Source organism: Panthera tigris, chromosome C1, assembly GCF_018350195.1.
Source record: "Panthera tigris isolate Pti1 chromosome C1, P.tigris_Pti1_mat1.1, whole genome shotgun sequence".
Lineage (NCBI taxonomy): Eukaryota > Metazoa > Chordata > Mammalia > Carnivora > Felidae > Panthera > Panthera tigris.
This window is the reverse complement of record NC_056667.1, coordinates 145,833,861-145,848,433: the sequence shown is the minus strand read 5'-3', so window position 1 is coordinate 145,848,433 and position 14,573 is coordinate 145,833,861. Positions and strand designations below refer to the sequence as shown.

Here is a 14,573-nt window from a genome sequence, read left to right as displayed (position 1 = left end):
CCACTGAAACAGATTCATAGGGATCCTCACTCGTGACCAGAGACAAGACCATCCTAATGAGAAAGGAGACAACATCTTGGCTTTCATTATCATGTCATTATCTTGGGAATGATGCTATTAGAAATAGAGAAAAATTCGTCTCCATATTTAATGCTATTATTCCCCCATGACTTGAAAGATTTCCTGAATCTTAATAGTTACAGCTTATTTGTCAGAAGGAATTTGAACCAATACTTTAAAAATATTTAGGTGTGTGACTAACACATGGAATTTGTTACCTTATTCAGATTGCTGACTTAGTAGTCAAAATAAAGGCCTCAACATGAGCCCACAAAACAAATCACTCAGGATAGAACACGTCCTTTTATTTTTAGAAAGGCATTTGGTATAGGGAGAAAAGAACAGCATCAAACTGATAATGCTAGGATTAAGGTTTATAAACTTAAAAGGTTCCAAGATGTGAGAGTCATATGAAGATTATTATCTCTTAGTGGTTTCGGTTCTGTTTGTTCGAGCTGTAAAATTAAGTCAATTTACAGAGTAAAGGTCCCTAGCATCCCAGGAAAGAAAGGATGTTTCCCTTTTCCAAGAAAGAGCATGTTGCTACCACTGTTTGAAAATCCCTATTGCATGTTGGTTTCATTGCTGGACCTCTCATGCTAAGCATGACTATCTAAATTCTGGCACACAGTAAATGCCCAGTAAATATTCACCAAATAGAATAGGTGATTCAGTCAGAGACCATAAGAATAGATTCCATTAGAGAACAACAATCATTGCCATACGCTGGCATCTATAAAGCGAGCCACGGGTTACAAGTTAAACAGTATCTTTTCTTTCAACCTCCCTCTCTAGGGGACATTTTGTTTTTGTGTTGCTTTTGTTCCATTTTCTTTCTCTGAATACTGTCAGAAGATTCCGCCTAGGTGCAGATACTTGAAGTGCCATGAAAATAATAACATTTATGTTGCTTTTTTAAGTGTAGTCTGTGCTCAAAGTGGCATAATCTACAAGGATGGTACTTGTTTGAAAGAATCACTCATGCTGTTCCCTTCCCCCCTCCCTTTCTCTTAAAACAGGATAGAGACTCTTAATGGAACAATGATTCTCAAAAGAACAGAGCTTGAAGCAAAGCTACAAGTTTTAAAGGTAATTTAATTTAATACAGTGAGGTACCTTTTTCATCCTTGAACGTGTGAGTGGTGGAATAAAAATCTATTTGAGGAATTGAAATAGCCCTTGAAGATGAAATGTCATGATGAGTCTAAACTGCTGAATTATCAAGAGCCACACAATTACCTTTACAGGAATATTAAATTCCACAAGCCAGTGCAAATCACGTTCTTCCTTCCTCCTTCCGTGTTTCTGTGAGGCTCAGAAAAGCAACAGGAAGGCACATCACTTGAAGAACTTTCATTCATGCACCTGTGATCTCTCTTGATTTACATTTTGTTTGGGGAAGAAACAAAGGAGGAGTTGCTGGTCTTTTCTTCATTTTTTTCCCTCCGTGTTGCCTGTTTGCAGGAGGGCCTAGAAGTTTTGTTTTTCCACTTTCCTCTTCTGTGTCTTTCTGTTCAGCCTCTTTCTTCCTCCAGAAATCATCTCCCTCTGCTCCTGTGGTTGTCCTTGAATCTACTTTCATTGGCCAACACGCAATCAACTCTGAAGCAGAAAAAAAAAAATTAAGTTTCCAGGAGACAGTGCATATTGCAGGATGTTTAGATACAATTCCCTGGGATGGCTTTTTGGGGGTCTTGAAAATCTCAGTTTGCTAGATGGGTGAGGTTCTGCCAGGCCATGAAGTACAGCCCTCACCCATGTGCATGTGAGTCATGGTCCTACAGATTGCAATGATCTCTTTATCCCAGAGATCTCCCCTGCATGGCAGTGAGGGGGTCAGTCTAAGCAGAGACCACATGGCCTACTACAGGCAGGTTGCTTGCCTGGACTGTGTTTAACAATAGCTGGTGTTTATTAATTTTCTTTGTGAAGCATGTACTTCTTTTCTTTTTAATGTTTATTCATTTTTGAGAGAACTAGAGAGAGCATGCACATGTGCGTGCCAGTGGGGGAGAGGCAGAGCTGGGGACAGAGGATCTGAAGCGGGCTCTGTGCTGACAGCAGAGGGCTCGATGTGGGTCTGGAACTCACGAACTGTGAGATCATGACCTGAGCCAAAGTTGGACGATTAACCAACTGAGCGCCCCTGAAGTGTGTACATTTTAATTTTTGCGCCCCTGAGGGTAGAGTTACTGTTTCTGTTTTATCTGGTATTCTTCCTCCCTCCCCCCACATCTAGTTCATCAATAGCCTCTGTTTCCTTCTGTGTCAACACTGATTTTGTACTCTTGTTATTGTACTTATTGCTATATTTTGAGTTAATTTGTAAAATTTCTTTAAAAATTCCTCTGTTCAGATTATGATGGGAATTGACATTTATAGAATAAATATCAATTGACATCTTTATGGTTTTCACTTTTCCTACTTCAAACATAGGACTTGATCTTTTAAATCAGGTTTTTTATGTACTTCAAAAATATTTTATAATTTCTTCATGCACTTCTATATATCTTTTATTATGTTTGTTCTTATGTACCTTCTAAGTTTTCTTGCTATAATAAATATGATCTTTTAACTGTAATTTAATTTATTTATGTTTATTTATTTTTAGAGAGAGAGAGTGCACATGCATGAGTGGGAGAGAGGGGAAGAGAAGAGAGAGAGAGAGAGACAGAGAGAGAGAGATTGAATCCCAAGCAGGCTCTGTGCTGTCAGACCAGAGCCCGATGGGGGGCTTGATCCCATGAATCGTGAGATCATGACCTGAGCTGAAATCAAGAGTTGGATGCTTAACCGACTAAGCCACCCAGGCGCTCCAATATGATCTTTTACGTTTAAAAGATCTTTTAGGTTGTTGTTATTTATTTTTGTGTAAATAAAAAAAATAATGTTTATTTTTGAGTGAGAGAGAGAGAGAGAGAGAGATTGAAAGAGTGAGCAGAAGAGGAGCAGAGTGAGAGAGAGACACAGAATCTGAGCTGTCAGCACAGAGCCTGATGTGGGGCTCAAACCCACAAACCGTGGGATCATGACCTGAAGTCAGACGCTTAGCCATCTGAGCCACCCAGGTGCCCCTGTGTAAATTTTAAATCCAGTAGTCTTGCTGAAGTCTCTTTATTCCAATATATTTGTAGATTATCTTAGATTTTTTTATTTAGACACAATATTATCTGCAGATACTGAAAGGTTTGGCCCTTTACTCCCTGATTATTCAAATATAGCTGATCCTTGAACAACAAAGGTTTGAAGTGCAAGGATTCAGCTTACTTTATTGTAGGGGTACAGTATGTAACATAACATACAAAATATGTGCTAACTGTTTATGTTATTATTAAGGCTTCCAGTCAACAGTAGGCTATTAGTAGTTAAGTTTTTAGGGAGTGCAGAGTTATATGTAGATTTTTTTACTGTGCAGGGGTCAGTGCCCCAACCCCCCCATGTTGTTCAAGAGTGATAATCTTCTTGTTCTTGACCTTAAAGGGAATGCCTCTAACATTTTATCATGAATATTTTGTATGTAATAAACAGTTAAATGTAAATGTAAATGTAAATTACATTTAGGCTTTTTTTTTTTTTTTTTTTGAGAGAGAGAGAGAGAGAGAGAGCATAAGTGCAAATGGGGAGGGACAAAGGGAGAGGGAGAGGGAGAAGAGAGAATCTCAAGCAGGCCCCAGGCTCAGCATAGAACCCAATTCAGTGCTGGATCAAGTGTGAGATCATGACCTGAGCCGAAATCAAGAATCAGATCCTTAACTGACTGAGCCACCCAGGCTCCCCTATTTAGGTTTTAAAACTGTCAAAACTTAATTTGTTTTTGTAAAAGAGGGTATTTGTGAGCATCTTTTTGTTGTTGTTGTTGTTGTTAAATAAACCTGGCTTCTTTAACCTTTTGTAGAAAAAGGAAAGAAATGTACAAAATAAACTGGTGGTGTTATTTAAAGTATGACTGATCAAATAGGACTATATTTCATGGAATAAAGTATTCTCCTGTAAAAAACACATTTCATGTTTCTAAGCAATTTCTGCTCCTTCAATGTTTTCTCTTGAAGTTTTAATATTCATACTTACCTATTTTTTAAATGATGCATGAATTTCTTCAATATACCCATCCTCTCATAGAACATCATAAGAACGTTAACATGTTTAAATGTCCATTTAAGACCCCATCTTTCTTATTATTGCTTGCCTTTGGAGAATTTTATCAACTTTTAGAAAGAAAAACTACAGGCTTCTGTTGCAGATATCTGGTAGTGAACAAATACACTCATACGTTGAACTGGCCTGCTTGCTGTTTTTTTCTGTTCCTTACCTCTGGGTTTACTTTCTTTTTTTGCCGTAGTACTTGCTTTTAGCAAGGGTAAGTAGGTCTTTCTTTGTCAAGAAAATCTTTCACTGCTACTGCTGAAGGAGAGTTTTGCGAGGTGACTGAATTATTCTTAGCTGATGCTCTGTCTCCTGAGCACTTTAAATGTATTGCGCCTTTGATATTTTTGTTTACGAAAGATCTCCTATTTTTTTATCTTTTGTAGGTAATCTGCACTTTCTATATTTTCTTCTAAAAGGTTTAAAGTTTTTCTTTTTTACACTTGCATTCTGAATGCATCTAGAGTTAAGTTTTATATGTGATTTGAGATGGGATTCTAATTTTCTCTGATTCTCATATGAATACTCAGTTCTCTCAGTACTACTTATTTTATAGTCCGTCTTTTCCCCCAACTGAACTGCAGAGAAGCCTCTGTTTTCAAGCACGTTTCATATATGCATGGATTTTCTTATGGGCTCCGTATTCCAATCCATTGTTTATCTCAAACTCAGTTATTTTACCTTAAATATTGGTATTCCGTTGAGCAAAACTTCCAGGTTATTCTTGGTTCTTTGATCATCTATTTAAATGTTAGAATCAGATTGTCAAGTTCTGTAAGTACATTTTAGAATTTTGATTGATACCACATTTTATGTAGATAGCTCAATTTCAAAATGCTTGACATTTGTATGGTATTGAGTTTTCTTAGTGACAGACGATCTTGCCATTTTTTCGCCCATCCTCCCACTCCCCACCCCTCTGGGAACTACCAGTTCTCTGTATTTTTTGAATCTGTTTCTTTTTGTTTGTTTGTTTTGTTTGTTTGTTTGTTTGTTTGATTGTGGAATTTTTTTGGATTCCACATAGGAGTGAAATCCTGTGCTATTTGTCTTCCCCTGTCTGATTTATTTCACTTAGATAATATCCTCTAGGTCCATCCATGCTGTCACAAATAGCAAGATTTTATTCTTTTTTGTGGATGAATAATATTCCACTGTTTATGGACACCATTTATCCATTTCTCTATTTATGGACACTTAGGGTGCCTATATATCTTGGCTATTTCTTTTAAGTTTATTTATTTTTAGAGAGAGAAAGAAAGAGAGAGAGAGAGAACATACACGTGAGTGGGGGAGGGACGAAGAGAGGGGGAGAGAGCATATCCCAAGCAGGCTCCAAGCTGTTAGTGCGGAGCCCTACTTGGGGGTCGACCTCACGGACTGTGACATTATAGCCTGAGCCAAAATCAAGAGTGGGGCATTTAGCCAACTTAGCCACCCAAGCGCCTCTCTATTTTTAAGTTTTTGAGAAAACTCCGTACTGTTTTTCACAGTGGCTGCACCAATTTGCATTCCTACCAATAGTGCATGAAGTTTCTTTTGTCTCCACATACTCCCCAGTACTTCTTATTTCTTGGGTTTTTTATATTAGCCATTCTGACAGATGTAAATGATATCTCATTGTGGTTTTGATTTACATTTCCCTGATGATAACTGATGTTGAGTGTTTTTTTTCATGTGTCTATTAGCCATCTGTATGTCTTCCTTGGAAAAAAATGTCTATTTAGGCCCTCTGCCCATTTTTAATGGGATTATTTGGGGCTTTTTGGTGTTGAATTATGGAAGTTCTTTACATATGTTGAATATTAACCCCTTGTTGCATATATCATTTGCAAATATCTTCTCACATTCAGTTGCCTTTTTGCTTCATTGGTGGTTTCCTTTGCTGAGCAAAAGCTTTTAATTTTGTTGTAGCCCCATAATTTATTTTTGCTTTTGTTTCCCTTGCCTGAGGAGACATATCCAAAAATATGTTTTTAAGACCAATGTCCAAGAGATTACTACATATGTTTCCTTTTAGGAGTTTTATGGTTTCCTGTCTCATATTTAGGTCTTTAATCCATTTTGAGTTTATTTTTTATATGGTATAAGAAAGTGGTCCAGTTTCATTCTTTTGCATGTAGCTGTCCAGTTTTCCCAATTACTGAAAAGACTATTTTTTCCCCATTGTATATTATTAACTCCTTTGTCATAGATTGATTAACCATATAAGTATTGGTTTGTTTCTGGGCTCTCTATCCTAGTCCATTGATCTATGTATCTATTTTTGTGCTGGTGTAATGTTTTGATTACTTTGGCTTTTTAGTTTATCTTGAAATCTGAGATTGTGATACCTCAAGTTCTGGTGTTCATCTTTAAGATTGTTTTGGCTATTTGGGTTCTTTTGTGGTTTCATACAAATTTTAGGATTATTGTAGTTCTTTTTTTAAATTTTTTTAATGTTTATTTATTTTTGACAGAGAGACAGAGCATGAACGGGGGAGGGTCAGAGAGAGAGGGAGACACAGGATCCGAAAGAGGCTCCAGGCTCTGAGCTTTCAGCACAAAGCCCGACACGGGGCTCAAACTCACAGACCGCAAGATCATGACCTGAACCGAAGTCGGATGGTCAACTGACTGAGCCACCCAGGCGCCCCTTAATTTTTTTTAATGTTTATTTATTTTTTGAGAGAGAGAGGGAGATAGAGCACAAACAGGGGAGGGGCAGAGAGAGAGGGAGACACAGAATCCAAAGCAGGCTCCAGGCTCTGGAGTCAGCACAGAGCCAATGTGGGGGCTCAAACCCACAAACATGAGATCATGACCTGAGCCGAAGTCTGGTGCTTAATTGACTGAGCCACCCAGGCACCCCAGGATTATTCTAGTTCTTTAAAAAATGCTATTCATGGAGTGCCTGGGTGGTTCAGTTTGTTGGGCATCTGACTTTGGCCTTAGGTCACCATCTCATGGTGCCTGGGTTCGAGCCCCATGTCAGGCTCTGTGCTGACAGTGCTGAGCCTGCTTTGGATTCTCTCTCCTTCTCTCCATGCCCCTCCTCGACTCATACTTTCTCTCTCTCTCTCAAAATAAATAAACTTACAAAATACTGTTTGTCTTTGATAGGGACTGTATTCTGTATTGACTCTTTAGGTTACTTTGGGTAGTATGGACATTTTAATGATATTAATTCTTCCAAAGGGTGCACATTGAATATATTTCCATTTGTTTGTGTTGTCTTCAGTTTCTTTCATCAATGTCTTACAGTTCTCAGAGTAGAAGTCTTTCACCTATTTGGTTAAATTTATTCCTAGATACTTTGTTCTTTTTGATGCAATTATAATCTGCTACTTCATTATTAGTGTATGGAAATGCAAGAGGTTTCGGTATTTTAATTTTGTCTCCTGCAACTTTACTGAGTTTGTTAGTGTTAATAGTTTTTGGTGGAATCTTCACGGTTTTCTATATATAGTGTCATACAAGCTGCAAATAGTGACAGTTTTACTTCTTCCTTAACCAGTTTGGATTCCTTTTATTTCCTTGTATGTCTGATTATCATGCGAGGACTTCCACTCTGTTGAATCAAAGTGGTGAGAGTGGACATCTTGTCTTCTTCCTGATCTTAGAGGAAAAGTTTTCATAATCTTACCATTTTTAATTGTTTTCTTTATCTCTTTCAACAGAGTCTCATAATTTTACACAAGTAGATCCTGTGTGTCTTTCGCTAGATGTATCCCTTTCTATGAATGACTTTTGTTTGTATTATAGTTTCGTTATAAAAAATAAATGTTTTGATTGAGGTTGATGTATAGATACATAAAGTCAATTTTTATGCTGTCATTCAAACTATCTTGTTCGAACTATTGCTAAACTATATCATTTAAACAAATTATCTGTAGGTTATTTTGGGTTTTCTGTGAAGATAGTAACCGTTGAGAATAACAGTTTCTCTTTCTTCATTACATTGACTATAGTCTATAATACAGTGTTGAATAGAAACTGTAATAATAGGCATCTTTGTTTTTTCTTGATTTTAAAGGGAATTCCTACTTGTTCCTATTAGGAACGAGCTCTCTCTATGAATATACTTTTCTGATTTGGGATGCTCCCTTCCATACCAAATTTACTGATAGTTTTTATAGTGCTTGTGTATTAAATTTTATCAAACACTGCTTTCTGCATGTATTATTCTTGTTTGTGTATTTCTAAATTTTTTTTAAATTTATTTATTATCGAGAGAAAGAAAGACACAGAGTGTGAGCAGGGGAGGGGCAGAGAGAAGGGGGAGGAGACACAGAATCCGAAGCAGGCTCCAGGCTCCGTGCTGTCAGCATAGAGCCTGATGCAGGGCTCGAACCCACAAACCTCGAGATCATGACCTGAGCTGAAGTCGGATGCTTAACCGACTGAGCCACCCAGGCACCCCTCCTGTTTATGTATTTTTTAAAAATCTGTCAATATGGCAAATGACATTTAAAGATTTTCTAATGTTAAACTACTCTTGCATTTCTAGAAGAACCCAACCTAGTCATAATTTACAATCTTTTTTTTATATAATTGTAGATTTGATTTGCTAAGATATTCTTTAGGATTTTTGAAGGTAGCTTCATTTATAGGTAAAATGGCCTGCAGTTTTCTTCTCTCAAACTATCTTTCTTTAGTTTTGGCATCATGTTTTCTGGACTCTTAGCGTGAGCTGGGAAGAATCTTCCCCTTTTCTTCTCTGCTAGAATTCTTGTAACTATCTGAATCATCTGGGCTTAAGGTTCTTTTCTGGTGAGAATACTTCTAAACTCTGTTTCAGTTTCCTTATTAATTATAAGACTTCTAAAGATTTCTGTTTTGTTTGTTTGTTTTGTTTGAGTCAGTTTTATTGAATTAATTTTTTTGTTAATAAATTTTCAAATTTTTCAAATTTATCGAATAAGTTGATAATAAAAATTCTATTCTCATATTTTTATTTTCTTCACAAGAAGGATTATGTCCCCATTTTTACTTGTATTACTTTTTATGCCTTTTTTTATGGTACTCTAGAGGATTTTCTATTTTTGAGTCTTTTCAAAAACCAGTATTTCAATTTGTGGCAATCTTTTGTCTTTTTCTGGTGACTTTTAAGATGTTCTTTTGTCTTTGCTGATCTAAAGTTTCACTGAAATGTGACTAGGTCTGGATTCATTTCTAAATTTATATTGCTTAAAAAATGCACTATCTTTTCAATCTAAAGACTTATGAATTTCTTCAGTTTTGGAAAACTATCATCTTGATCTCTTTGAATATACCTTCTTCACCATTCCCTGAATTATCTTTTGGAATTCATGTTGGACATATTTTAGAATCTTTTGATTTATTTCCCTTGCTTCCTAACCACTCATATTTTGTATCACTTTATCTTCTTTGTTAGGTTCTTGTTTAGTTCTTCAGTAATGTTGTATTTATGCTGTATAGAATGAGTTATTTCCATCCAGCTTTAAGGATTAATTGATTCTTAAAAAAATTTTTTTAATGCTTATTTATTTTCGAGAAAGAGACAGAGACAGAGAGTGAGCACGGGAGGGGCAGAGAGAGGGGGAGACCCAGAATCTGAAGCAGGCTCCAGCCTCTGAGCTATCAGCACAGAGCCTGATGCGGGTCTCGAATTCATGAATTGGTAGATCATGACCTGAGCTGAAGTCAGACGACTAACCCACTGAGCCACCCAGGTGCCCCAGGATTAATTTTTAACTTTCAGATCATTCTTTTTCATGTCTATCCGTTCTCGTTTTACTTCTTTGTTTCAGATTTCTTGTTCTGATCAACATTGGTTTCATTTCTTCCTCAGAGGATTATAAATATTCCTGTTTTAAAGTCTTCTTTGGACATTCGTTTTCATTTTATTTGGAGAGAATCCATGTGCTGACAATCGGTTTTCTAGTCTTTCATACCTTTGGACTTTATATTGCCCATTTCCCTTATATGGTGGTCTCTCCCTTACCACTCAATATTGTGCTTGGGTTTCCTCCACCCTGCACTTTCAAGGCTCCCAATCCCAAGCCAGGGCTGGCCGTGTGGATGCCTTCTAGAGGGTTAGTGTCCTGTTTGGCTCAGGTCATGAGGCTGCATTTTTATACAATTGCCTCTTTAGGCTCCAGTTCTACATGAGCCATAGCCACCATTAGCAGCTTTTCTCAGCCTCATTTTCATGGTCACGAGCCAGAAATGTCTGGATCTGACGTGTAACCAGGGTCAAGTTGGCTTCCCCTTCCCACAATGACATTTAGTTTGTGGGTCCCACATAAGTACGCACTGATCTTTCAAAGACTCTGTGAGGCCACAAGCTCTTCTTTAGAAAGAGTGGTCCCTTCTGAGCCATGGCTTCAGGGATTCCCTTTCTCAGGACCTCTGATTCAGATGTTTAACATGAAAACAGCACATCCACTGTGCTAGCTGGAGGGGCTACTTTTTAATCTAACTCTGCTTTTTACTGGGTTCGTAGCCCTTGGGAAGTATTTGGTACATTGCACCTTTATTTTCTAGTCTCGAACTTCGTAGGGCAGTTAGGAAAATTAAACCGCGTATTATCCACGAGAGCACTTTATAAAAGTCGTAAAGATGGAAATGTTTAGCTGTATGTCTCACGTATATTGGAAACGTTGGAAATACATCCAACTCAAAATATCCGTCTGTGAGAGTTGAGTTTGATTTCAGGAAGCCATCCTTTGATATATTCATTCAACCAATATTTACTAAGCAGCTGTTGCATACCAGGCCCTGAGCTAGGTACACTGAGGCAATAGGGCCCAGTAGGGTTAGATCTCCCACATGCTTTCATTTTCTTCTGATGGCAAGAGCTCTCGTTGGTCCAAATATACCACTGTAATATTAAGAACAGGCAGAAACAGATTCTGAGGAAAATGGGGAAGCTTCCACAGAGACCAAAAACTCTTAATCACTTTGACACATCTGCTCTTTACTCTGGTGTTTTCTTGGTTTAAATGATGACGTGCCTAGATAACTGGACCAAATCAACGGATTAGATATTTTAAAACGTTTGTTTTCACAAAAAATAACTATTTGGCAAGGCCTGACTTTGTATTTCTGAAAGCAAGTGCAAGCTTCTCTCTGTGTTTAGTGTTGATTGTCAGCCTATGCCGTGCTCCTCTCCTGGACTCTATTCTCTTGCAGGAGATAGACCCCTGTAAGGAGGAAGGCGCTGGATCCTAGTTCTTTTCTCCATGGGTCCTTAACTCTGACCTTCATAGGACCACAGTTTGCACAAATAAAAGGAGCTGTAATTCAGGTAGCCTGGCCATCTCGTAGACACGCTGACTAAAGTATAATGTAGAAAAAACAAGACATCAACTGAGCCAGGCATTTTATGGCTTTGGTTTAGTGCTTGCATATCATATAGGTAACCCTAAGGGTTGATGCTTAGTGTTACTGTTACCAAGGCTTGGAAAATCCCGCCCACTGATTGTTCAGTCCCTGAACTGAGGAAAGCCATTCTTCCCTTAAGCATTCGACGATATTCTTGTAAGTGTATTATTTTCTTTTCCTTAGGCTTTCCCCTTCCAGATGTGCTTTTTTCCCTCTTTCTTTTCAGCCTTCATCTACCTCTTCCAGACTGTTTCTTACCGAGCAGTGCCTGTTTCCAACTAGGCTGCCTTTCCTTTGGGATGAAGCGGCCATAGGCAAATCTGAGCTGTGCCTGCCTGCTGGGCTTGCTGTGGGGATGGCAACAGGCAAGGACTGGGGTAGGGTAAAGGCCAAAGGATGTGAGGGAGAATGAGCCTCTAGCTATCCTTGTCAGATGGTTTCTGCCTGGCTGGCTTTGATTTTCCTCACCTCAGCCCCTTTGATGGGTTAGGCCAGGTCTCCTGAGCAGTCTTGACTGACAGCAGCCACTTCATTCCCACCTTGGGACGCTGTTCTCGTGCTGAGCAGCCAAGGAAGGAAGCAGTTAAGTGAGGGTCCTTATTAGCAGTGTTCTAAGTTTAGCCCTCCAAAGGAAGCCTTTCAGACAGGCCAGCTTCCCCTTTTTGGTATGAAAGATAAATAGGTGTGCAGCAGAAAACACTGGTTTAATGCCCCAGGCTTATAGAATGATGGCATTTACTGAACATTTACTAAGTTGTAATCACTGTTCCAAACATTCTACATCTACTAACTTACTTAATTTTCATGACAATCCCAGGGTCTGGATTCTATGAATGCCTTCATCTTGTGCGTGGGGGAAGCCTAGGTGGTAAATCCTTGCCTCAACAGCTAGAAAATGGACACAGACCCAAACAATCAGTTATGTAATATTTAAAACAAATGAAAATAAAAAAAAAAGTCATTGTTTCTATTGTCGATTGTTTAAACTCATTGGTGCTACTGGATTATTTCTTGAGAAAGTAGCATTCCCAATATCCCCCTTTTGTATAGAAGATAATCTTCTGAATGAATGAGAGGGTTTGTTAGTGCTAGAAAGAAAGGAAAAAAAAAATTAATGACAAATCTCAACACCCAGAAGTAAATTGCTACCTTCACTGGGGATTCCCAATAATTAACACTTTTTCTCTTCTTTATCAGCAAACCTTGAAGAAAAAATGGGTGGAGTTCAGATCTCTGCAGTTACAGGAACAGCGTCTGCTTCATGGTAAATGTGACTTCCTGTTCAGAAACCACACTAACATTCATCTTTTTTTTTGTATTTCTGCCTCTACGTTATTTTAAGATTATCATCGTTGTAAGAAAAAATTGTCTGGCATGGATCAGGAATGCTAGTGTATGTTTTTTGTCATGACTTTTGGAGTGACCTATGTATCTGGAGGGTGAGTAAGTCCAGTCACCTCCTCTCCTCCATACGTGTAACACATCGGCACATGAAAACATGCACATGCTCACATGCATGTGCACAATTGCAAGAGGCACGTGGAGATTTTAGAAGAGCCGTGGATGAGTTAAATTCCTGACAATGTTTATGGCTCGGGGGTTGTGTGAGTCTCAGAAACTACGGAAGCTGGAATGGTAGCACGCTTCTTGGGTAGAGCTCCTGTCATTTGTTCATATTATACAAGTTACATGAGTGCAGAGAATCTCTTCTTCTTGGCCCATAAACCCAAGACAGAAATCAGAATGATCATCCCAATAGTCAATGCATGGCTCTCGCAATTGTGTGAATTCTGAAGGGAATGGGTTGATTGAAAAAATTGTTGATGCGACATTTGCTATGTGACTCCTGTAACCTGAGGAATGAACTTGCACATACAAATAATTCACTGAAACCACTAGGTATGTGGGTGTGAAACATAGGTTATATCTTCTTAAGATAACACTGAGCTAAAGTCTCCATTTATAACCCAGAATGTCTGTTTCAAGTCATAACTTATTTATGGGAAAAAAGACATTTAATTCATAATTAGGCACTAATGTATGACATAGAGGTTTGTGTTGAAATTTTGTTCTCTTAAATGAAATTTATATATAAGTTACTTCTCTTTTGTATGTTTTAAAATTAATATTAAAACAATTCTTAATAGATTCTTTTTTGGTGGGGGGGGGGGGTCTGAAGTGTCCTAGCAGGACAGAGGTATAAAAATCCAGCTACCTCCTGGATTTCTGTAGACTTGAGAGTGTTTAGGAAACCTTTGCCTCCCCTTCTGGAGCATTCTGCAGTGGAGATGGGGTTTGGTCTAATAAGTACAGGCAGTTCTGGGGTTCTATAGGAACAGGCTTGTACGGACAAGGTGTTTTGTTCAGGATTAAGGGAAACAACTCCGCATAAAGCCACTTTTGTACGTTCTTTTTGAAAGATTGAAGGACTTCTTTAGTTTACTTTTTCTAGGCCTAGAATAAATACACGAGGCATGAGATTCTCAATGGCTTTCCAATCAAAAAGAATTCATCACCTCGTTGACAGATGATGTAAAGTAGGTTTTATTAGTAAAAAGGAAAGCATTATGACTAGTCAGTGCAGGGCTCACATATTGAACCTTGCAGATCAAATAGAAAAATAAAGTCTCTTCTATTTCTTTTCCTGAAGCAGAGTCACCTTCTAATTATGTCATTCTCAGGCTGGTATAACAATTAATCCCCTTTCTTTCAGCAGCATACCAACCAACTCAGGTAGTACATAAGCAAGTGGGGTATGGACAGGATGGATGTTGGTGTGCAATTAAAATTTGAGTTTGGAGAGCCCAGATACAGAGAAAGGTTGATGAACAAATTTAGCTAAGCCGATCAAATTCAACTTGTACAAATGAATTGTTACTTATTTCAGGACAGGGATGTTTTCTGGGCACAGTAGCATTCCAGAGCATTTAGGTGTTAAAGTAGTCTGGGAAGAAACAAGGAATATTGAGGCTGGAAGGTATTTTTTTCTGTTTTAAACACCTTTTGAATTCTCTATAATCAGCCTATAGGTGCAGGTTATA

General features: G+C 38.2%; 1 protein-coding gene across 1 annotated transcript in view; it reads left to right on the top strand.

Moving 5' to 3' along the window:
- LOC102956535 (cytohesin 1 interacting protein) overlaps positions 1-14,573 on the top strand; it is a 32,609-nt gene that overhangs the window by 14,157 nt on the left and 3,879 nt on the right. The window contains exons 6-7 of the mRNA XM_007078484.3: positions 1,080-1,149; positions 12,730-12,796. Coding sequence (XP_007078546.1) covers positions 1,080-1,149; positions 12,730-12,796 — 137 coding nt within the window. The remainder of the gene's footprint in view (positions 1-1,079; positions 1,150-12,729; positions 12,797-14,573) is intronic.